Source organism: Zosterops lateralis, assembly GCF_965231275.1.
Source record: "Zosterops lateralis genome assembly, chromosome: 2".
NCBI lineage: Eukaryota > Metazoa > Chordata > Aves > Passeriformes > Zosteropidae > Zosterops > Zosterops lateralis.
The window spans coordinates 116,645,264-116,670,338 of NC_139763.1; the positions used below are offsets into that span (position 1 = coordinate 116,645,264).

Consider the following 25,075-nt stretch of genomic DNA (forward strand, 5'->3'; position numbering starts at 1 on the left):
TAATCACTTCTGAACATACTGAAGTATGGGCATACATTAAAAAGAAACAGTTAAAAAGTCCAACGATTAAAAAAATAGAAACACTGGAATTGACATGAAGTCAGTCTCTATCCATCTCTTTGTTATGGATCAAGTGAGAGCTTTAGAGAAGCCCTGCCCTGAGGCTTAGATTTTTGGCAGTGTCTCTGCTTAGGTGACCTGCACCTAAATTGCTCTGGCTCGCAAGGGTATGAGCATCTGTGGATGGCAGGGAGAGGGAACTCTGCAGACCTGAGATATTCTAGAAACATGTGGTTTTATTGCAAGGGTCGTGGGTAAAAAGGGCCTGCCTTCAGCCACCAGCCTCGGCTGAAGGGAAGCCCCAAAGAGAGAGAGAGAGAGAGAGAAAGGATAAGAGGCAAGAGAGGTGGCAGGGGTAAGCAAGGTAAGGTAAGTGGGCCAGGAAAGAGAGGCAAGGCAAGAGAGGTAAGGTAAGAGAGGTAAGGTAAGAGAGATGGGGCAGGTAAGAGCTAAGAGAGCAAGGACCTTGTTACAATACATTATATCTCTTTTTGTGTTGAATATTCTAAATTACAGTGACCAACTGACGCGAGATACAAAACTTACAAACTTTGCATGCAGCCTATGAGAACTACTATATTACCATATCATCCTATATTCTAAACTCTAAAGACTACTTTTCTTATCTACCTTTTCCCTGATACCTTAGCAGGGCGACTCTCTTGAGTCCTTTTGTTCTCTATCCCTCAACCTATCTCCAGCTAATCACCATCTTCCTGCCTGCCATGATCACCTCTCAAAGTTGGCTTTCATTTCTATTTCACTCACAAGTTTTATATCTTTAGTATTTCTTGCCAGGCAATCATATTTCTAAGCTTTTCCTGTTTAATCTTTCCCAACAGCAAGTTCTTAAGAATGGACAATTAGGTCTATTATAAAATGAGTTACTCATTGAATTGGCAGAAGGGAACAAACAAGAGGCCCTAAACAGTTACTTATTACACAGTATAAAATAAAATAACTACTAGTAGATTACATAAAACAGTGTATGACATTAAGGTACCTATATTATAGCTAAGAAAAGAATACTATACATTAGGGGTCAATCTAACTTGCTGAATTCCTGATAGCATACACAGAGTCCTTTCACTCAGCCCCCAGAAGAGTAACCATGAAGTGGTATCCTGACTTTGGGACATCTCACACAATTCCTGGGAATGTGCAGAAGATTTATGCTTTGTGAAAATATGGTATAGCTTTTATAATTTGTAAAGTGAAGTGTACGTCAGTCAGAAATTCCAGCTTATCTTTCCACATCTGCTTCCACAGGAAGATGTTTACTCTCAGCTGAAATCATCAGTCCCATAGTGATGAAAAAATTAACTACAATACTAACTGTCCTGACAGAGTTACTTCACCATGCTCATGTGAGGCTAATGTGAGAGCAAGATGCCCTGAGTTCTTGCACCAGCTAACAAGCAACAGATAAGCTCTTCTGTGGCGGGGGAGATGTCCTTCTACAGTCTCTCATTTTCATTTTTACAGTAGTAGTATTTGATAAATAGTGTGGTTGATAATTCTCTGTTGGAGGAAGGCAAAGTGTGGTTTTGGAGGGTTGAGAACCACCCAAACAGCTCTTAACTTCTGAAAAATTTCAGCTGACAATGCATTGTATTGTATGTGTCAAGTTTTTTGAAGGATCAATTAATAGGGTTGTTGTTTTGATAAAACAAACTGGTTTATTTCAGGTATTCTGAAATTAGAGCACATCTAAAAAAGTGGATATTATTGGAAAGTTCTGATACACTGAAAATGAATTCCTTTGCAGACACACTCCACTTTGTTAAATGTCCATCTAAAGGAACCTCTTAGGCAACAAGTAGAAGTTGAATGCCAAGAGACTGTGACTAGGGAGCTGTTACAAGGTTGAAATGGACCTGAATTTCTTACTTGCCTTCAGGGTTTTTTGGGTTTTATTTGTTTAAAACAAACAAATGTACACATTGACACATCAACATTTCTATCCTACAGGAATTTCCCCCCCCAGTTTTGATAATGGTTTTGGACTCTTTCTTAACAGCTGTTTAATACAGTTACAAAGAATGACACTGGAGAGTATTTCTGTGAAGCCTCCAATGGGATTGGATTATCTCAGAAATGCTCAGTGAAGCGAATGCAAGTTGGTATGTATTAAAGAAAAAACCGGTGGAAAACAGTCTTGCAGTAGGATTTATATAATTGCATGGTGCAACTAAGAAGCTAAGACTAGATTGAATTAAATATTTTTATTTGGTTATGGCATTTGGGGAGAGGAGAAATAATAAATTCCTTATCGCGGTAATTAGCTTTTAGGTTGCTAAACACTGAAGTTCACAGAAAAGCATCAGCCATATGAGAATGATAATATTTCCAAATGCTTTTGTGGAAGGCTTACAGAAGAGTGTGCTAGCCCACTGGGGCGTTTTCTTTATGTAAAGCCTCCCTTTTGGGATTCATTAATGAGAAATCTTAATGTAAGAGTCTGTAATAACCCAAAATGTGCGAAGGTTTTTGCAAAATATATAACTGGTTCTTGCAGATATCACAGGAAAGAAAATGGTAGGTAACAAATCCTAATAACCACTGCAGAGAAGATCCTGTCCAAATGTTCCATAAAGTAGTATATGAAACTGCCATGTTCCATAAGGTGCTTTCTTGGACCTTAACTGAAAATCACTGTGTCATGGATTTTAATGCATCCCTGGTGGATTATGAGCAAATGTTCCTCAAGCTACTGAGATAGAATCGCTCTGTGAAAATATGCACTAAGTCCTGAATTGCTGTCAGCCTAAATTGTACAAGAATTGATAGGTTTTGGGGTGAAATTTTCAACCATATATTAACATATGCTCAAAGCTGGAATACAAATAAGTAATTTGAAACATAACAAAAACCTACGAAAATGTTTCTGCTTGTTGATGATTTTGGTTTTCCTAAAATGGATGATGTAGTCTGAAGCTCTTAGTGATTATATCAGGATATGGGTGTGGTACTTGTCATGGTTGAACTCAAGCTATCACCTTCAAAATAAAAATGGCCAGATGTTTCAATAGCCTGGTGTAGAGTTTAACTTCAGAAAACTCAGCTTTATTGTTTTTTTTTTTTTTTTTTTTTTTTTAAGCCTTGCTATTTGAAAAATCATTGTATTTCAAATATGTGTTTCAAATAACTAATTTAAAGAATTCTTTGGAAATGGAACCCAATTGCCATCAGCTGTTTCAGTTCTGTTAAACAAATTACCTATAAAAAACTTGCTTTACCACTTAGAAAGATTTCAAGATATTTTTCCTCAGAGACATATGACTTGGGTAATACTTACCATGAGGAGGAGTATGTATCTCTTTGTCCTTCTTATTCTTTCCTTACTTTTGACCCAAACTAAGTAGTTGATGTATACCAAGCACCTGTGGTGACATGGTTGTGGCTTATTAGTGCTTTTTACTGCTTAAATACATCTAAGTGTTCCTAATTAACTTATGGGTCTTGGGTCAAAGACTACTTATGGATACAAAAATGCCTGTGGTAGTTAGGGAAAAACCCGACCAGTGGAAATCTTTACAATTTACAACATTGGACTTCTCTTTATAACTACAGATGACCTTAATGTAAGCGGTATCATTGTGGCTGTACTAATTGTGGCTCTGGTGATGATACTGTGTGGCCTTGGAGCATTCTATGCCCAAAAAAAGGGCTACTTTGCAAGTAAGTAGAATAAAATCACTCCTTCCTTGTGTCAAAATATGTCCTTATTTGGCAGAGTTTCCATGACTTTTTCTCTTGCCTAGAGAAGCTGTGGATGCCCCATCCCTAGGAGTATTCAAGGACAGGTTGGAGGGAGTCCTGAGTAACCTCATCTACTGTAAGATGTCCCTGTTTATGGCAGGGCATTGGAACTAGATGATTTTTAAGGTCCCTTCCTACCCAAACCATTCCATAATCTTGTGATTCTGATGACATGTCCTCATTTCCATGAAGGTTCTTACTCTATGGTACTAAAGCTGGAGAGCATTGATACTGCAACATTTTATGCAGACATTTTTATTCTGCCAACATCTACTGCAAAAGGTACTTTGAAAATGACAAGGAGATGTTTGGACAGTTGCTTAAGGTTACCAAACAACAACCTAAGGAAAGCAACAAGCCATACCCTGGTTCCTGGAACCTCTCCACTCTAGTTTTGAATAAAGAATGCCTAAGAAAGGCAACAAAAAAATAAATCAGTTTTAGTAAGGGAAACAATTAACTGTCTTCTTCCTCTGGATCATGGAAAAAGTTTGCTTTTAGGGATTGCTGCAAAAAGCTTGACACCCAGCAACCCTCTCTGCAGCCTTTACATTGGTACCTGTAGGGTTGAGGACAGCAACGATGAATACCAAACATTTGGGCCTGAAATGGTCAGCTGCCTGAAAGTACCAGAGGTTACAGAGCTGCTCATTAGAGTTCTCTTGGAGCTTCATTTAGCCTTGAAAGCAACCTAATCTTTCTTCTGCCAAAACTCATTACACCAAAAAGAGACATTTGGTTTGGAAACGCCTTCTAGAAACTGAAGAGCTGAATATTCTAGGAATAACTATTTCAGATAACTTTAAATCAGCTAAGGAAACTGCTATTGTGCTAATTATTTTTCTTTTTTCTTTCTTTTGCAGAGAAAAGCTCTTCCCAGTAAGTATCTTGATGCAAGTAGTATATAACCTCATTTATGTTTCAGTATGATTTAGTTTCAGATGATTTAGTAACTGTAATGATTTTTACAGCCTTTCTAACATGATTCTTGAGCGGTAGCTTTCTTGACACTGAGATAAACCTGATCCTACACACTAGCTGGTTTCCTTATTAAAAACCAGTGTGCTGGTCAGAAAGTGAATCATTACATTACTGTGGTAAATATGCAGAGATGTGTCTTTTTACATAGTTATAGCTTACACCCCTAACTCAGCTATAGGTATTCATGTGTCTCTTCTTCAAACTAGACAAAAGACAATCAGAACCAAATTGAACTGCTCTCATATGCATATCTACAGGTTATTTCAGGAAGTGTTTTGTAAAAATATAACTGGTGGAAACTTTCTGACAGTGCCTGGTCTGTTCCTTTGATATGGATTTATTTCACTTAAATTTCTTTGTAGCAAGTCAGAATTCTTCAAGCTATTTTAGTTCTGGCCATGAGATAGACAAAATGTGTAACTGGAAGACAAGCTAGAGAAGGTGTTTGGCAGCGTTTTTTGAGATAATGACTGGTATCTAAAAGCATTCAATGGATTTATTATTGTAAGTTTGTTTCTCGAGGGGGGGAAAAAGACCCTGAGGATTGCTGGAAATCTGGAAAAATATATAAGGCTCCCAAAGGCTCCTATAAGCCCAACACAGGAAAAGTCACTATTTAACCTGTATTCTTTTCCTGCTCTGTTAACAGAAAGAAGACAAACTATCAATCTACAAGTGAAAAGGCAAGTCTTTTGTGTTCCCTAGTGTGTTTTAAAAGCTTTAGATATCTTCAGAGTTCCTTAGATCTGTAATGAGACATGTTGCACTTGTACAGGAACTCTGACCTCCTGCCGTGCTGTACCTGGCACCAATACCTGGCACCAGTACCTGGAGATACTTTATCTCTGTCTGCACTTACAGCTTCCTATTGCATAATCTCAAGTGCCACAACTACAGCATCTTGCTTCATACTTGGCATCTTTTTGTACATATTGATTAACTAACTGAGACACAGTCCAAGACTGCAATGAGAGAAGGATTGGGCCCTAACTCTTCTAAGAATAATGTGGGTCAAAAGACTTAACTAAATATGGAAGCTGAATTTACTACTTCCACCCACTTCCTTGAGTGGGCTCAAGGGCTTAAACTACATGTACATCATTCCAGCTTTTCTGATTGGTGCAAAAGGAATAGAGTTCAAAGTAAAACTTCAGCTAGGAGCGACTTAATATCACTCTCTACAGTTTAAGGATATTAGGAGTTTAAGTAGCATGAATAATACTGACGTAATCTTAAAAGATCCCTGAACACCACCCATTTCCTTAATCAAAATAAAACATAATAAATTGCATAAGCTTATTCCTTGACCTAGTATGCATATAAGAAACTTCCTGAGACAAACTATCTGTTTGCTCTAAATAAAGCTTTTAAGAGCTATGGTATCTGTTTATCATTGTTAATGCACTTAAAAATCAGATGCTGAACAGAGCTGTTTGATACCAGTATTTATGAATAGGTTACTACGTCTGTGTAGAATGCATTTTGTAGACTTCCCATCGCAGAAAAGAATAAACATTTACTAACAGTGCATCAGACACATTTCTTGTCAAGCTCAATGCCTTACTTTTTTCTGAAATGTACACTAAATATTAACCTGCTTAAAATCTTTGAACTATTATTTATGTAACCTTCTTTGGTTCATTTAGGATTTCAAGCATACCAAGTCCTTTGTTATTTAGAAGATTTCAGCCTCTGTGAGGGACATCAAATGACTACTTGTTATACAAAAGTATCAATGTCCTGGTTTCAGCTGGGATAATTTTCTTCATAGTAGCTGTGTTTTGGATTTAATATGAGAATAAAGTTGATAACACACTGATGTTTTAGTTCCTGTTGAGTAGTGCTTACTCCAAGTCAAGGAGTCCTCAGATTCCCATGGTCTTCCAGTGAGGAGATGCAAAAGAAGCAGGGACAGAGCACAGCTGGGACAGCTGATCTGAGTTGTCCAAAGAGACATGCATAGAATCACAGAATCATAGAAAAAGCTGAGTTAGAAGGGACCCATTGGGATCATGAAGTCCAACTCCTAACCCTGCACAGGACACCCCAAGAATCACACCATGTGACTGAGAATGTTGTCCAAACACTTCTTGAACTCAAACAGGCTTGGTGCTTGGTGACCACTTCCACACCAAAACATCATGCCCAGTATTTAAATTGGGGAAGTTGGCCAGAAGGAGCCAACTGCTGCTGGAGAACAGGCTGGGCATTGGTCAGTGCATGGTGAGAAACTATTGTGCATCACTTGTCTTTCTTAGGCTTTACTCCTCTCTCCTTTTCACTACAGTTCATATTATTGTTGTTGTTATTATTATCATTATCATTAGTATCTTATTTTACTTTGTTTCAATTATTAAACTATTGTTCTCTTAACCCACCAATTTTACTTTTTTTTTCCCCAGTTCTCCCACTGGGCTGGGGTGGGGACAGTGAGCAAGCAGCCACATGGGCTAAGCTGCTGTCTGAGTTGCTGGCAGTCCTTTTTGGCACCAAACATGGGACTCAAAAGGTTGAGATAAAAACAGATCTGACTAAAGCATATTAAAACAACTTTGTTATAAGCCTTCCTTGTATTGGTTTAATAGTTGCTGGTCACCATATTGATTCATTTGCTCTAGGCCTGGGCTAAGGTTATCACTGTGTTGTTCTGTGTTGTACTGGCTTGTGATATGATAGAATGGCTGGTCATGAGCCTGCCTGGTTTGTGTCCTTTGGGAGCCATCTGGTGGAAACTATCCACAGTTACATCTACTGCCTTTTGCCGTCAGAGAGCCAACCCATGGGAAAAAAACCTTCCTTCCCCTCCAGGATGATTTCAGTAGCATTTGAGAATTTTAAAGACTTTGCATATCCTGTGACTACCCTTGAAACCAACCTGGTCCTTTTGGTAACAATCCGTATGTTGTTGCATATGGTTCAGGCCTTCTTTAGGGTTAAGAAACAATCTGTACCTACACAAACTTCAGTGACAGGCCAACAAGAGGCAACCACTCAATCCTTATTCCTGAGTGAACTGCGGGAAATACATAAATATTTCAACTGTTGTCCTGATGAGTGTACTACCACCTGGCTGCTCTGATGCTAGGATAATGGAGCTAACAGATTGGAATTAGAGGGTAGGAATCACTTTCTAAGAAAGCAGGCATTGACAAGGTGATTCCACAAGAGACACATGTCCTCAGCCTCTGGAAGCAATTCCTGTCAAGCATGAAGGTATCCTTACAAGAAATATGTTACATGTCACCACGGAAGTGGAAAGATATCCAATACTTGAGGGAATTAGCCATGCTACATATTATTTATTTTGACCTGGACAACACAAGGTTCCCCACAGATCCAGACCAATTCCACTGCACATGACCCATGTGGTGGAAGTTTGTAGAGTGTATCGAGAGTACACACCAACCTACTGGCAACGTTTATCTGGAAAGACATCACACAACCATCTATGGATGCAGTGGCTTACCATCTCTGGGAATTTGAAGACAACCTCTCTTCCTCCCTAATCCTATCTGTGGAGAAACTATCAGATAAACTGTACTAGGAGTTTCAAGCAGTTCAAAGAGGATGTGTTCTGTTCTCCACCTCTACAGACCCATGCTAATGACAGTAAGCATTAGCTCAAGAGGGAAGATATGGAAGGTACACACTATAGAATGGACACCCTGTGGGTTTAGCTGAGAGACCACAGAGAGGGCATGGGAATTGGGATGGAAGATCTACCTTGACCCTAGAGACATGGGTATATGAATTGTAAGGAAAACAGTCCCAAATGGGGATTCTTCCAGGAAAGCTGCTAGTCCAGTGGATGGTTTCCCAGGCAGCGTGGAAGGGCGGAATTTACTCCTGATCCTATGGAAAGAAATTCTAATTCATTTCTTCAAAAAGTAAACTCTCTTAGATGTTGGGGTTTTTTTTTGAAAATGCATATTCCAAACTAGTCTAGATTGTAAGTCCTCTTCATCAAGTGACTCATAAGAAGAATTTCATATGGGGCCCTAAGCAACAACTTTGAACAGATTAAACTAGAAATACTTGGAAAACACTCACAGACACTTGGGCCAAAGAACATGGCATTTAGTAGGCGTATTGTATCATGCACCAGCTGAGAAAACCAAATGATCCAATGGACTGTTAGATTACACTGAGAGCGAAAGGCAGGAGGAACTTCAAGCATTGGGGATGCACATTGGCGTCAGCACTAGATCGGCCAAGTGGGCTCGCCCTGCCCAATCAAAACTTTTACTGTAGAAGGGAATAAAGTTCCTGTAGTGTACATGAAAAATGTGCTGTGGAACAGTCTGGGTTATTCCTGCCTTGGGCAAAGGCAAACTCATCCGTGGGATTGTTTTTGCTCAAGGACGTGGGTATACTTGGTAAGGTGGGAGGATGGGCAAGTCTGGTTTGTGCATTGAGTGGATTTGATTGAATAGCCAGTGAATTGTATGATGTGAATTGCTGTAAAATGCTGTGTATTAGCACTTCTATGTCAGCTGCATGCACACCATTGCACTGGGCACCTCATGGTGCCTGTCTCCATCCCTCCAGCTTTGGGGATCTGAACCCAACTCCCCTTCAACTGCCACATTAAGAATAAACTTCGATGTAACTGGACAAGCAGAGCAGTGATGGAATCAGAACTGGCTTCAACATGCAACAATCTTAACACCAGACACCCTCTTTCCTGCCCTGAAAAACTGTTTATGACAGTCATAAGTCACGACTGCCATAAGCCAAAAGTCATGGACTAAATGAATAGACTTCTACGGGGAGTCTACAGATTAATGAAATGGTGTATGTGTGTGCATCCATAAAAAGATGGGAAAGATGGTGCTGTATCACAAAGTGTAGGATTTGGCATGACATAAATGGTATGGAATAAGCAGCTGAAACTTTTCTGGTTTCAGCTGGAAAATAATTCTCTTCCTAGTAGCTGGTACAGAGGTGTTTTTTTCTAATTAGTATGAGAATAATGTCAGTAACACACTGTTTCAGTTGTTGCTCAGCAGTACTTACCCTGAGTGAAACTTTTCAGTGTCTGATGCTCTGCCAGTGAAAAGGTGTTCAAGCCATGAGGGAAACAAGGCCGGGACCTGGACATGAACTGGCAGAAGGGATATAGAGCATCATGCCCCCTATAAAGTGGGGGGAAGTTGGCTGGGAGGGGGCCATTTGCTGCTGAAGAACAGGCTGGGCATCAGTCAGCAAGTAGTGATGAGCACTTGGGCTGTGCATCACTTGTGCTTCTCAGGTTTTCTCTCTCTCTTTCCATTATTATTTTGGTTCATTTACTTAACTACTTTATCTCAACCCAAGAGTTTTGTTTCCAGTCCCCTTCCCTATAGTAGGGGGAGGGGGCAGGGAGTGAGCCAGAGGGTTAGTTGCTAGCTGGGGTTAAACCACAATACCAAGGGATCTTTTGACCTCTGCTCTGTAAATAGTTTCCATGTCTTACATGCTGAAAATAGAAACTGCCAATATTTAGTCAATTCAGCTGCGATGGCATTTAAAAAAAGAGATAACCTCCCGAAAAACTTAAAAGACAAATTAGCTTGTATATTCAATTTAGTTGTGTGCGAAGGCTTCTCATTTTGTTTATATGTACATGCAGCAATACAAGATTCACTCTTGCAGCTTGGAACAATCTATTCAAGTAACCTGCATACATGATCTCACTACTTGTGTCTCAGCCACTGTCAAGGGTTCAATTTCTCCTGCAATTCTGATTTACTAGGACTTAGAGATGATTTTGCAAATCTGATACAATTTCAAAGTGTGTAGCTGTGCAGAAATAAACTCACTATGCTGACAAAATAAATCTTCCTGTAATTAAAGCTCAGTGTTTTAGTGTTTAATGTAGAAGTCTCTCTCTGTAGACTGCATATGTAGTTTCATTCTGAAGAAAAATCATGTCAATATAATTCAAACTGTAGTATGTAGACTGTTGAAGTGTTTATGTAGCTTCTCAGATAATAAGAAGCTGGAGTGTTTTTGTCAATAGTCCAGTCGCAGAAATTCACACCTTACAACCTCCAGCAGATTTCAGTTTCTTCTAGATGATTAACTTCATCACCTTTGTGTTCATTGATGCAGTGTAGAATTAGGGCATTTGTGCCTATGCTTTTGTCTGTGCAGCTCCATCACTAGTGTAGGGCTTTGCCACAGACTTCAGGTTCATGGAGTTTTTCTTCTGCAGAAGTTTTCTGGCTAAACTCAACAGAACCAGTGGTTCCTTCCTGGTATATCATTATGAGTGTTATAATATCTAAGCATTAAAACATAACACACAAAGGAGTTTTGCAGTTAACATTGAGCAGCACTACTCAGCTGCCTGTAATGTAAGAGTTGATGATCACAGCTAGCTATGCTCACCATGCAATTAAGAGCTTCTTCACACCATTGAAATCAAACTGAAGCACTACATTTATTAAATCACAACTGATGCTATGTTCAGCAACTCCATGGCTGTACACTGCTGTTCGGTATACAAGCTGCAGAGATCACTTCGGAGTCTCCTCAAACTTGGGCTCTACATGAGGAATGGGAGAGAGAAAATTTCTATTAGTCTCTTTTTATTCTATCTTCAAACACCACAAATAATCTGTAATTCAAAGAAAATCAGCGATTACATTGGCGATCTAAAGTAGTACACTGCAGCCTACATCCCCACTTTCTGGTTAAATGTGGGTAGCAGTATACAGTAACTAGGCTGGAGACAGGTCTTTTTCACCTTGCAGGAGTTATGCATAAAGACTAAGCCTCAGTAATATTCTGCCAGAACAGCTTTTAGCAACACCTGGGATAAGGAGGAAGACAGCAGAGACACTGCAGAAATCAACCAGAATTTTACTGGGCAAGTATTTCCAACGTAGCTCTTACAAGAACAAGTAATCAAGCTCTTCTCTCACTTTCATTAGTGTATTATCAGTGTATATTAACAGAGAGGAGCACACAGTTTCAACTTGACTCAGCAAGATACTCTCCACATGCAAACACTGACCAAGGAGTTCTTGATGTCCAAGGTAAAGGCTCACAAGGGTTAGAGGTTTGGGCACCTGGGCTACTAATGCTTGCTGTATTTAATACAAAGTCTAAGGCTCAGCTTATAGTAATCATCCCTAACGTAAAAAAATTGAAGTTCCTACACATATAATTACAATTTGAAACCTAACTGAAATTAGATCAAAAACAGGCAACAGTGGCAAAAGAACATAGTCAGGTTGTGTCTGTGCTTTGCTCTGTTCCTATGGTCACACAAATTCTTTTTCCTTACAAAAACAAGTAAAATTTTAATACATGTAGTTTCACACACAACACAGAAATAAAACTGAATATAGAGAAACTACATCCCTAAAACTGTAGAAAAATAAAAATCATAAATCCTACTTTACAGGTATTCTGGTTTATCTGCACCACTAACAACCCGACAACCAACTTTACCCAACTGGAATACTACCAAAACCCAAAACATTTTCAGGTATGTTCCTAGTCTAAATTAGAATTCCCAGACAGTCTGATCAGAATTACAAGTTGCTAACTATGGTGGCTTGGCCTTGGCTGACTGCCAGACAACCAAGCCTCATGCTGTCTGCCCTTTCTCTTCCACATTAACAGAGCAGTCAAACAGAAGCCATATCCAAATAGCTGAGGATAAAGATTTAATATAATTTAGCCACAAAATATTCATAAGTAAGAAAGTTAAGTCCTATGTTAATTTTCTGAAATAACTGGCTTTCCCGAGAAGCTTACAAAATCAAAAAAGTCACAGTTTAGATGATGTTAAGACTAACTGATACTCACATTATAGTCTGCTGATCTCTTTGGCAAGATGAGAAAAATACAGACTGTAGGCTATTACTAATTGAGCTCTTTTTTTAGGGTGTCTGAAGGACAATTAAGATAGGCTGATCTGACTGCAAGTGTTGTTAATCATTAGTATAAGGAAGACCACATCTCTGCTAAAAAAAGCAAATAATCAAAATAGGAGTCACATGGAAACATGTGAACTGTGCAAAAGCATCCAAAGGGCATTTTACACAAAATTAATGCTACAAATATAAACTAAAGGGGAATTAAAAAAACCTGAGAGTGATCATATCTCTACTTGAAACTAGAATTCAGTAAGATTGTTAACTCACCCTCAAATTTAAATTCTGGAAACTTGGTGAGATCTCCCTCACCATATGCCCGTTGGAGTCTTGCAAGGGATTCATTCATATCTTTTTGAAAGTCCGGTCCTGCATCAACAGGCCCTCCAGCTTGCCTGATAAACATTAAAAGTTGTGATTAACAACTTAGTTCTAACATTTCACATGGAAAATTCTACATTTTCAAGTCCGTTTATGAATTAAAACCTTTTCAATAAGCAACCTAAGGAAGTGTTCCCAAATCTCAAGATATGACACCTTAGGGCCTCCTTACCTTACACATAAATAAGATTCTCAGGGTAAAGGTTTTCTGCTATCAGGGATGAAAATCCAAATCTTTTGAGACAAAAGATGGTCTTATGAGGCAAAACTCTGATGAGTATGGAGGCTCTCAGGGCTTTTGGTTTTGTTTGTTCCAGGTGTGAATTCCTAGCAACATTGTGATTTGCATCACTTCTATCTCTGAATTAACTATCTCAGTAAAGCTTAATTGTTTTTATGAAGAGAACACCTTTTGAATGCTGAAGAAGCAAAAAAACACCACCATGACAGAACTTTCTTGGGATTCAACCCTCAGTTAACTAAAATAGTAACTCTTTAGATTGCCAGCACTCAGTTGTACCACCACAGGATCCAAGCTCAGAATTGATAAAACTACCAAATATCTGCCTCCCTACACAGATGGGTTTGTAGGTAAGGATACACACATCTTCCACCAGTAGAGCTAAGAAGCATCTTAATTCCTTCCCAGAAATATTTCCAAAGAATAAATTATACAGACTTACTATAATTTTAGTTTTCTGGTCAGTGGTTCATTCAAACATTACAAGAATCTAAGATTCCATTTGAAGGAACTGCTTATTAACTGCAGATGTTAAATGAACCATCCTGGTAATTCCATTAAGTCTCACTTGCTTTTGGAGGCTATTTCCATTCAGCTTCTGGAAACAAGACTACAGAAAAACTGTTTTTTCCAGCCAAAAAAAGGAAGAAAGGCTTTGTTTGGCTTCTGCCCCCCTCCCACTTATAGAGCATGTAGATGGGTAAAAATCTATATACCACTGCATTCATGAAGTGTGCAAGAGACCGTAACTTTTTGCCTTAACTGCTCAAGAAGAATGACATTAGCATTTTTTCTCTTTTAAGGGAAAAAAATGTTATATTTTCTATTATATATGCTTGTTCTTGCATATCCCACTAGTGAAGCCATCACTAAGTGTTGCAGGAAAACACACTTTAAAAATTTACAGACCAGTCTACAAAACTATCAAATTGTCAAAAAATCAAACACTTCATGTCTGATGTTTTTATGTCAAAATCAACAGATTTTCTCCTTTTGCCATCAACCCCCCATTAAGACAGTTTCCTTTACTTACTTGCTCTTCGTGTTGTACTCTCGGATCTTGTCCAAGAAGAGCTTCTGAACCGGGTCGAGTTCTTTTGTCTTGTTGAACACAATTGCAGAGAGCCCAATGTTCCTGCGCACATGAATAGACACAGCGGAGTGGAAAAGGGAGGAAAGCCGCAAGATCTGTCGCAGGATCATGATGGCACTGCTGCTTTAACCATTAAGAAAACACCAAAGCAGAAATAAAGAATTAGTCACAGCGATATAAATGCATAAAAAAGCAGGAAAAAAAGTAGCTTGGAGCTGAAACCAAAAAAGTATTTAAAAGAGAGTTCCTTTATTAAGACATTATTAAGATAAATGCATAAAGAAAAATGTACTTTGGAGCTGAACTTCAAAGCAGAGAGGTACTCAAAGGTTATTTAAAACGCCGGGGGAGGGGAAATTCCAGCACTCATTGAACACGAGCCCACTGTGATCCCACGGGTGCGGCTCCGCGGCCCGTCCGGTACGGAACCGCGACAGAACAACCCAGAAAAACGGTGAATTCCACTCTTCACGTTGTTCAACTAGAAAAAAGGTAGCAATTTTAACCCAGCAAAGCTCCCCAGAGTCACCTTGGCCGAAACACCGCTTCCGCTCGGCCTCGCCGCCCTCGCGATGCGCGCCGGGAACCACCACCGCACCTTCCCCCGCCCCCTCGCGCACACCCGGGGTTTCCCCGTCCCCACACACCGTCCGGGCCCGCTCAGCGCCCGCCGAGACCTGGGGTAGCGCAGGAAGAGCCCTGGGACAGCCCAGCACGCACCGCGTCCACACACAGCCGCTTCCAAGTGAGGGGAAGCGGCTTGGGGCCTTCCGGAGACGCGAGACCCGTAGCTCCCGCGCGGGGGCCGCCGGGAATCGTAGTTCGTGCTGGGGCGCGGCGGTGTCGCGCGCTTTCCCCGCGCTGGGCCTGCGCGTCGCCCCGATCCTGGCGGAACCCGCTCCTGGACCGGGAGCGGGGGGAGTTCCCGGACGCGGACGTACGGCGGGACGTGTCGGTTGCGGCGGGCGGGCGGGCGGACGGACAGACGGACGGACGGTGGTGGCGGGTGAGCGCGGCCCGGCCCATGTTTTGTTTCCGTTTCTCCCCCGGCGGCTCCGCGATCCCATTTCCGTTTCGGGTTCAAACAACGACACGGAGGCGCCGCGGGAACCGGGACCTTGGGGGAGGTGGCGCCTCGGCAGTCGCGGGGAAAGGCCCCCGGGATTAAGGATCGAGTGCTCCCGCCGCGGGGCTCGCGAGGCCTCCCCGGCGCGTGAGAACTGATCCCCGCTTGTAAAAACCTCGTCTTGCGTGAAACGTAACAGGATGTGGCGTCTTGTGATTCTCCCCTTGCAGTGGTGAAAAGCCCCTCAAGTGATGTGTGCGGTTCTGGGCCCCACTTTCCGCGAAGGACACAGAGGGGCTGGAGGAAGTCGAGAGAAAGACAACGGAGCTGGGAAAGGGTCTAGAGCACAAGTCTGATGAGGAGGAGCTAGGGGGACTCATCCCCGGTAAAAGGAGGCCCGGAGAGGACCCTACCTCTCTTCACAGTTCGCGACAGGAGATTGCAGCGAGGTGGGGGTCGGGCTCTGCTCCTCCGCAAACCAGTAATAGTCTTAAACTGTGCCAAGGGATATTTGGGATGGACACTAAGAGAAATTTCTTCACTGAAAGGGTGATTAGACATTGGAACAGGCAGCCCCGGGAGGTGGTGGTTCTCCACTAACCCTGGAGAAGTTAAAGGAAAGACTGGATGTGGCACTTAGTGCTACAGTCTAGTTGATGTGCTGTTCAGTCATGATGATCTCGAAGGTCTTTTCCAACCTAACTGATCCCATAATCTTGCATAGTTTGCTTCCTAATGTTTGGCCAGGTACAGGCTGCACAGCCATGGCTCCCATTTTGGCTTTATTTTCTCACTTCGGGCTGTTGATAGGGAAGTTAAACACATCAAATCTGGTGTGATTTTTCCCCACCTTGTTCAGTGCTCCACTATCTCCATCCTAAAACTAAAGTTGCTCATGAGTTGTAAAAGCTGATCTGTAAAGGACAGGCTATGTGCTTTGTTACCTGCTTTGTTGTTGGATTTATAATTTGGATGATATGGATGGATAGGGCCCATGTGCTCCACACACAAGAGCTTCTCTGGGGCACAGGTAACTCCAGTGACTGGGCTTCAGTATCAGCTGATTATGTGTATGAGCTCCAGAACTGGATGCCATTTCACAATTACCTGATAGGATAGCAAACATAATTCTGCTCAGAGAGTTTGTGCCTATTTCGCAGTGGGCTCATTCCTTGCTTAACTCCTTGTGTTCTAGGGAAAAGATAGATCTTAAACAGAACAAAAGTACTACTCTCCTTATTGTAAAAGATACTAGAGTAGCTGTCATACAAGGAAAGAAGGCTTTGTTGACAGGTGCCTTCTTGTATGTTAGCGGAGGTGAGATTTTTTTTCTTGGCTAACAGGTAAGTCTTTTAGGGCGTGTTAGGTTGAAAAAGTAAAAACAAGCAGAAATCAGTAGGCTGAACTTTCCAGGAATCAACCACAGTTTTTATGCTCCCTTGAAGAAATTCTGCTGGTTTAGTGTTCCTGCCAAATAAACCCTCCAGGCAAGCCAGGGTGTTTGAGTCTCCTTTCTCTCAGTAGCCTTCAGGAAAGGGTCAGGCAGCTCAGTCCCATCTGAACCTATGTTCACTTTCAAACTCTGCATCATCCTATAGGAACAAACTGCTAGACTTCATGTGAAATGTATATATCATAAGTCTCTTTATGCTAGTATAGGGAAGACTGAATAATTTTCCCCTTTAGGCTTCTATGAATTTTAATTAGTTTATGTGTTTGCATTAAGTTATTCTTTGTATCCATTTCCCTTCTTTGTATCTGTGCTCAGCAGAATCATCTTTCTTCCTCTTTGTGTACTTGCTCTTTATGCACCTGCTCTTTGTGCCTGGGTTCCTCTTCCCTGCCCCTCCAGGGATCCAAACATATAACAAAGCCTGAGAGATTAAACCATGAACTGCCTTTGAAGAGGGAGTGGCCAGTTACTAGTCCAGCTGCCAGTTTGGAGTCCAATCCATAGGGGCTTCTAAATGCCTTACCTAATTCTGTGCTGTTACTTTGGGCAGTAATATTTTATCACTCTGCATTACTCTGCATTTAGCAGTACTGAATATTTTCTGCCATAGACCTATCAAGATGGTGAGTTCTTTCTGTAAATTTGCACTGTTTTTTCAGTAAATAATGTATGAGTATGTCAAAGAACAGAAATCCCAGCCTAACCCCTTTGTGACCTTAATGGTAACCTCCCTTCATCACAAAAAAAAAAGATAATTTACCTTTGTTTTGTGTTTTCAATCTGATTGCTAATACAGAAAAGACATTCACCCCTTTTTTACCATACCAGTTTGTCACTGTTGACAGAGACAGGGACATTAACACACTGAAGATCATGTAGTAACAGCCACTCTTTATTGTTCAGCAGATCCTTTTATAAAACTTCGGAATTTTCTGTGCTTACAGACATGATTGCTCAAGGGTCTTAACTCCACCTAGCTCACCGCCCAATGATATGGGTGTGTCTGTGCTTCAAAGGGATTGGCTGAGGTGTCATGTCTAGGGACTTGTTTACTTCAAGCTAGGTTGATCGAGCTGGTTGGCTGTTAAGCCAAATCATCTGTGCAGCTACAGTCCCGCTATAGCTGTCATTGTTCCCCCTTCTCAGTTTAATAAAAATGCAAAGTGTTCTCTATTATCTGACCTGCAAAGGTCCTTTGCAGGCAAAATGACAGGGCAGCATAATGACACATCTAATTTTACTTGATAAGCGTAGCCTGTCTTAGCCAGTGATGCATCCCACATATCATTGAAAATGTTACATCCATTCCCAGGAGCTCAAGCCGGATTACCAGCAATACAAGCTCTCAAATTGGCACACTGCAGCCCTATTATTGGAAGTTACAAACTTAAAACTTAACTCTATGAACAGGAAACATTTCAACTTTAGAACTGTGGGAAAATCTAATAACAGGAAAAGCAACTTGTCCAGTTTGGGTTTTTGCCTTAAATGAACTTGTTATACCAAAAAGGTCCCAGATCACTATGTGTCTTTTGCACCAGTTGTTTAACTCAATGCTCCACACTGTTTGCTGCAGCTTCATCAGGAAGATACTGTCTCTAGTCCCAAGCAGGATGCAGTGTAGAGTGGACACACCTGACAATTATCCATTGTGTTCTGATGTCCTTGGAAATACAGGCTTACCCATGTCCCCATGTAATGACGTCCCATGGACCTTCCCACTTGTTTGTGATAATGTCTTTTATCATTAATTTAGGCTTAGGTGGCTGGGCATCTCTAGATGACTGCAGTGATAGGAAATGATTTAAGATTACTGGGTTTTGGGATTTTCTGGTACTATTAAGTGATTCAAGGTGTAAACAACTTTCACTACTTTGCTCTGCGGGGTTTCACTGCACACTCCCCTGATGAATTTCTGCCTGAGGCCAGTGTGTTATTAGCCCCATGAAAGTTCATCATGCTCTGAGAGCTGCCAGCAACCTCCCAGAATGGCTTAAGAATAATTAGCGAGATTGCATGATTGGAGGTGTTTTGAAAAAGCAAAAATATTTTAATTAAAGCAAAAATAACAAACTAAAACAAAAAATAAAAGCCATGCACAGTGCAGGGGGGTTCCTTGGACCTGTCAAGGCACCCCAAAAATGCCCCGAGTATCTCTCTCTTAAGTATACAATGATCTAGGAGGATTTTTGGCAAGCTGCCCATAAGAAAATAGTTACATTCCTTGAGGGACAGCTCAAGGGTCCAGCAGGTGCTTTTTCCTGGCACTGGGCCAGTTATCGTGAGAAGAGCATAGAAGTTTCTGGTTCATCTTCCTTATAAGTTCAGGGGTGAGGCTTAAACTCTTTTCCTAATACAGGAACATCTGCTCGGGTGTGGGGGTGCAGCATCTCATCCTTTTTAATTTTAGTGCAAAAAAGAGAAAAAAAAAAGAAAAATAGTTACCCTGAAAAAGTCTCACCATTTGTGCTAAATAACTTATTATTTCTTTATAACTCAGTTTTCTAACTCAACTGCAGTTTTTTATGTATTAAATAATTTTTAATTTGTTACCCTTGCTTCTTTTCCAGCCAATTATTTCAATTATTATTTTTTTAAGATTAAAATTCAGTCTCTCATTGCTTTGGAACTATAATTTGGTTTTTAGTCTGGTGAGATATGCTCAAGTGAATTATATTCTCTTCGTTATATAGAACTGGGACTAACAGAACCTTTAAACTTTTTTAACATACAATTTGAAACCAAGGTAACAAAACGTAACAGCAATGACTTATAACAACTTTCTTAGTGGAAAGAATACTCTACTAAGTAATCTTTAATTAGTGCAAGCTTTATAAAAACTCAGTCTCTACTTTGAAAATGTTCAGTGTCCATACTGTTAGTTTGTGTCAAGGTGTAGGAGTCCTTTTGAAGCCATGGTCTGTGGTCACTCAGTGTCCTTTGCGTGTTTTTCTTCAGGTGTGTTCTGCTGCTCTTTCATCTGCTACAGTTGTGGCTTGATATTTTTTGCAGGAATCCATTTAGGGCCCGCACCTGTGGTAATACAGGCAAAACTTCTCCCCCATATTTTAAGAGGGTAGGGCCCCAAAACTTGTCCTGTTTCAGGATCTTTTATAAACAGTGGTGGCCGTTCCTTGAGCTTTGCTTGAGCAGTCTTACCAAAGTGTCTGAAGATTGGGGGCATCTGTTCCATAAAAGAATTATTTAAGAAGTTAAAGACAAACATAGCTTTATTTAACCTTTCTACTGTAGAGAGCACTTCTACTCCTCCTTTTTGTCTCTTCAGGAGTGTTTTCAGTTTTCTGTGTACTCTTTCTACAATAGATTGGCCTATGGATGAATGAGGTATTCCTGCAGTGTGTTGATCCCCCACATGTTGAAAAACTGCTGTAATTTGTGAGAAATATAAGCTGGTCCATTGTCTGTTTTGATTTCCTGAGGGATGCCTAGGGATGAGAATGCCTGTAGGAAATGTTGAATTGCATCTTTGGTCTTTTCTCCATTGTGTGCTGAAGCATAAATTGCTCCTGAAAACATGTCTGTAGAGAGATGTATGTGTTTGAATTTTCCAAATTATTGATGTTGTGTTACATCTGTTTGCCATATCTGTAGACTGTTCAAACCTCGGGGGTTTACCCCTGTTGCTATTGCTGGAATGGCTAGTTTTTGGCAGTCTGGACATGCTTGGACTATTGCTTTCGCTTGATTTTGAGAGATGTTAAACATTTTTACCAGGGCTGATGTGTTCTGGTGAAGGAATGCATGGCTTATTTGAGCCTATTAAATAACATTTGGTAGGGTGTTCTGTATTGTCATTGCCCGAAGGTCTACCATTGCATTGCTTTCTTCTATGAAACCTGGGAGGACAGTGTGCAATCTAATATGTGTGATAAACTAAGATTGCTGTTGAGAAGAAAAAAGAAAAATTAATTTTTAAAGTAAACTGTATAACTGATCATTTGAAACTTCTTTGCGCAGAGATCCCTCTGCTCTCTCCACCACACCTGCAACATAAGAGGAATCCATTACCAAGTTAAAAGGAAACATGAACTTAGAAAACACATGCACAACAGATGCTAGCTCCACAATCTGGGCAGAGCCTTCTACTTTCTCGATGTCTGATTCCCATTCTTTAGTGTCTGGATTCAGCCAAGTGATTACAGATTACTGAGACTTCTCTGAGCCATCTGTAAAAAAGGTTATTGCCTCTAGAGGTGTGTGACTCTTTAGAGGTTTCTGAATTAATTTCAAAGGTGAATTTAATAACTTATGTTTAGGGTAATGAACTGAGATTTTTCCTGCAAAATTCGCAAGGGCAATTTGCAAAACTTCTGAATTTTGACTTAACCATTCTAAATACATAGACTTGACCAGCAAAAATATTTCTGCAAAATCTTTGCCTGAAAGAGAAAGCATTTGAAATCTGGCTTTTCATATGTGCTGAGACATAATTTCAGGGCAGGTTGTTACAGTTTTACCCATTTGTCGAGACAGAAAGACCCATTACAGTATTACCAGATGGTCCTTCTTCTCCAGATCCCACTGGAAAATCAACCCGTGAATCTGGGGGCTTTCTCTGTTCCATGAAGGGGGGTCGAGATCCACATGGCTCACTCTGCCGCCTTCCGCAGCAATATATTCCACTGCTCCGCTGGGACTTTGCAGCAATTCCGCTGTCCGCAGCACTTTCCCACCACCTTTCACAGCCTCACCAGCTGTCTGCAGCAATCTCACTGCTCTGCGGCACTATCCCACTGCCTCCCGCAGCAATATTCCGCAGCTCCGCAGCACTGTCCCGCCTCCTGCAGCCTCATCAGCTATCCGCTGCAATCCTGCTGCTCCCGTCTCCCTGAATACCACAGCCACTTGTTGCTATCACGTCAGGAGGTCACCAGATGTCGCTGTTGACAGAGACAGGGACATTAACACACTGAAGCTCGTGTAGCAACAGCCACTCTTTGTTGTTTGGTGGCTCCTTTTATAAAGCTTCTGAATTTCCCGTGCTTACAGACGTCATGGGTCAAGGGTCTTAATTCCACCTAGCTCACCGCCCAATGATATGGGTGTGTCTGTGCTTCAAAGGGGTTGGCTAAGGTGTCATGTCTAGAGACTTGTTTACTTCAAGCTAGGTTGATCAATCTGGTAACTGTTAAGCCAAATCATCTGTGCAAATATAGTCCAGCTGTATCTGTCATACCAGTTTGCTTCTTTGGGAGTTTTCAGTAAGAGACATTGCTCAAATCTCAGTTTTGGAATATTTTCTAACAGTCTGACAGATCACCTGTAACCATGCGGTTGTCAGTGCATTTAGGTAATTAAGCCTGTGTCCATTCTTCAGAAGTTGCGTTTCAGTCTTTTACATTTATCATGGAAGTAATAGGCAAGGTTAAGTGATACAGAAATTGGACTCCTGGGGCGCTATTCAGTGGACACTACACTGGCCCTTTGGAGATTTTCACAGAGCCAGATCTGGAATGGGTTCTGGGTTTGCTTCTAGTGATGAGATATTGATAAGGTGATTTTTTACTTCCTAGCCTTAGTAGCTTCTTACAGAATGAGCCAGATGCAGCACTTGATTTTTTCACAAAAGAAGATCTTACAAAATAGTTTTTGAAGGACATGACGAATAGTTTGAATATCTTTAGACAGTTCACATAGCAGCTGTAAAACATAGTTGGTTACTGTTACTTCTGAGAAGTTTTAAAGATTAATACTTATGCTTATTATCTTGTCTTCAGTAGATATTCTTGCTAATAGTTCTGTTTGGGATAGAGTAGTACCTGGGAAAGGATGATTCCTGGATGGAAATCTTGGTGACCTCTTCTGTTTTGGATATTTAAATAGTAGTCACGTTTTGCTTTTTCTCAAATTTTTTTTCTTCTTCTGTACTTCTACTTCCTGCTTCTTTTGCTCTGAGTTCATGATGTTATTTTCTGTAAATTGTTAATATAATTTGGCCTGGTTTTTATCATGTGAATTTTATAGTTATGGCATATGTGCTGGTTAGTGAAAAATAGCAATACCAGACAAGCAATGTCTTTACAGATCAAATGCTGTAATTCTTTGTTTTCCACTTACGTTCCCAACAGACTCCAGTGTTCTACAGGGCATGAAAATTTGCAGCATTAGTTAGAATGTCATAACAGAATAGCTTTTCCTTTCATTACTAGCATCCTGCTTTAGTTTGAGACTTCACAAGATCCGTTCATTGTGCTCATGTCATCAACCGTTCACCTGTGGGAGTCATGGGTGGAAAGATGGGGTAGTCAGCAGACACTTTGTTGTTGACTTTATTTACTTTTGAAGAAATCATGGATCTTCTCCCTAATTGCCTCCTGCAGCATTTCATGTAATAAAATGCTACTTATATTTATAAGCATCTTTCACCCATGCTAGGAAGGTAGTTTGAATTTTCAGTGTGCTTTGTTTGTAGCAACAACAAAAGAAATACATGAATTTGGTGCCTCCAAGAGAATCAGGCTTCGGGCTCTGTGCAAATGTCTTAATAGTCCCATGGTTGCTTCTAGATGATTTGTTTGAAGAGAGGTATAGTAATATATTTTGTATAAAAATCTGTATTAGCTTTTCGATTTATTTTTTAAGATGAATTCTTGGCTTTAAAAGGATATTCTGGTACTGGATTTAAAAAAAAATTTGTGATAGGACACAAAATATTGTCTAGTCATGTTGATCTGTGACTTACACAAAAAATTATTTTCTGTTCATAGCTCTGTTCTTAAGACATTGCAGCCATGACTAAGAGAGAGGCAGAAGAGCTGATAGAAATTGAAATTGATGGAACTGAGAAACAGGAATGCACTGAAGAAAGGTATGTACTGTCTTTGCTCTTTGGGATCCTTAGGCAGCAATTAATTAACTACTTAGTTTTTCTGTTTCTTATCTAATTAAATGGTGGTTTTCCAGAAGTTGAAATGTATCCACTGTAGGAAGTATAGTGCTGTCATGTTCCTCAACCTTAGTTATCTAAATCCTAAACCGTTTTGGTTATCTCTTGCTACATTATTCGTACTCTACTTTTCCTATTTTCATGTCTGTAATAGTATGTCTGTGTGTGCTGCAACCCTTTCAGCTTCAGTGGATCCTTCTGTAATTGAGATTAACCTTTCTATATCTCCAATCCTTTGCTTTACTGTTATACAGGATTTCTGCAGGATGATTTGTTTTTAACAAATACTGATACTGAGCAGAAATGATGCTCAGTATCAACTATACTGTTGTTAGGGCCATTGAAACCATACATACTAAAGTAATGTACCCTCTGACTTAATTACCTCAACCTGGATTTTTCATTTCCAATGCTTCCCTTCTAATTTTCATTACTGTGTTTGGAAGCTCAGAGCATCAGTTAATGTGTAGGATAGATCCTCAGAGCATCAGATAATGTGTTGCAATCTGGTCTAAGCACAGAAGAGCAGAGAAAACTAACTCTCTGTGAATAAAACAGATCAAACCCAGAAAAGTACGAAATATACCCCAAAAGTTGATAAATCAAAAGAAGTTAGATGTTGATACCAAAAAAAACTATACCGTTTATTTAGTACTAAAAGAGGTAAAGAGAAAAGGTAGAAAAAAGGAAATAGAAAAAGAGGTGAGGGGCAGGATCAGGTAGAGTGACAAATATTAAGTAGAAGCATATCACCCTTCTGAGGGTCCCAACGACATCTTGTTGCTTCCCTCCATCTGGTCTTCTTGGTAGTGAGGATCCCTACTAAACAGTATAGAATCCAGTGTATTCGTCTGGGCAGGTGGGAAAATGCAGGTACCTCCTGAGGGGGGACAGGTTTGACACGGTCCTTTGCAAGACTGTAGATCTGTTGCATCTTGTATTATCACGTACAGTGCTCTGGTGCAGGGTCTGAGGACCCCTTCAGGGGCGACCTTTGATGGGCCATGACACCCCCTCTGTTGTCCCTCACATGGTTGTCCCTCACATAGGTGTGGCCTTACAGGGGCGGGAGGCCCCACAGCTGGGCCAGTCTGCCCAGTGGAGGATGGGCATTCACTGCATCTGGCCAGAGGCTCTGCCACACACCCAAACCCTCTCCTCCTTCTCCTCTTTGGTGTAGGGATCTGTGGGAGCCTGGCAGCAGAAACACCTGGAGCTGTGGCTTCCACTCCAAAGGTGCTGGGCTTAATCCTCTTGTGAATG

General features: G+C 40.7%; 3 protein-coding genes across 14 annotated transcripts in view; 2 read left to right on the forward strand and 1 right to left on the reverse strand.

Annotated features, from left to right (window-relative positions):
• JAM2 (junctional adhesion molecule 2) overlaps positions 1–11,096 on the forward strand; it is a 55,686-nt gene extending 44,590 nt beyond the window's left edge. For 3 of the 4 annotated variants that reach the window (XM_083883831.1, XM_083883832.1, XM_083883834.1), the window contains 5 exons: positions 2,081–2,183; positions 3,634–3,741; positions 4,686–4,701; positions 5,453–5,486; positions 6,450–11,096. In XM_083883831.1, coding sequence (XP_083739957.1) covers positions 2,081–2,183; positions 3,634–3,741; positions 4,686–4,701; positions 5,453–5,486; positions 6,450–6,482 — 294 coding nt within the window. In that variant the 3' untranslated portion in view covers positions 6,483–11,096. Of the gene's footprint in view, positions 1–2,080; positions 2,184–3,633; positions 4,142–4,685; positions 4,702–5,452; positions 5,487–6,449 lie in introns of those variants that run through there. The other variant, XM_083883833.1, reaches the window with a different exon arrangement.
• A 112-nt stretch (positions 11,097–11,208) lies between these two features.
• ATP5PF (ATP synthase peripheral stalk subunit F6) lies at positions 11,209–15,236 on the reverse strand. Of its 7 annotated transcripts, none has more exons than XM_083883873.1 (4): positions 15,107–15,236; positions 14,327–14,506; positions 12,942–13,066; positions 11,209–11,332 (listed from the first exon to the last, which is right to left on the reverse strand). In XM_083883873.1, the coding sequence occupies exons 2-4, from the start codon at positions 14,494–14,496 to the stop codon at positions 11,304–11,306; spliced, it is 324 nt and encodes a 107-aa protein (XP_083739999.1). In that variant the 5' UTR covers positions 14,497–14,506; positions 15,107–15,236; the 3' UTR covers positions 11,209–11,303. The 7 variants fall into 7 exon arrangements, with proteins under 7 accessions (XP_083739999.1, XP_083740001.1, XP_083739997.1 ...); XM_083883875.1 differs by having other exon boundaries at positions 15,064–15,161; XM_083883871.1 differs by having other exon boundaries at positions 15,034–15,161.
• A 30-nt stretch (positions 15,237–15,266) lies between these two features.
• The window catches only part of GABPA (GA binding protein transcription factor subunit alpha), a 33,350-nt gene continuing 23,541 nt past the window's right edge, over positions 15,267–25,075 (forward strand). For 2 of the 3 annotated variants that reach the window (XM_083883801.1, XM_083883802.1), the window contains exons 1-2: positions 15,267–15,392; positions 23,634–23,734. In XM_083883801.1, coding sequence (XP_083739927.1) covers positions 23,658–23,734 — 77 coding nt within the window. In that variant the 5' untranslated portion in view covers positions 15,267–15,392; positions 23,634–23,657. Of the gene's footprint in view, positions 15,393–15,421; positions 15,902–23,633; positions 23,735–25,075 lie in introns of those variants that run through there. The other variant, XM_083883803.1, reaches the window with a different exon arrangement.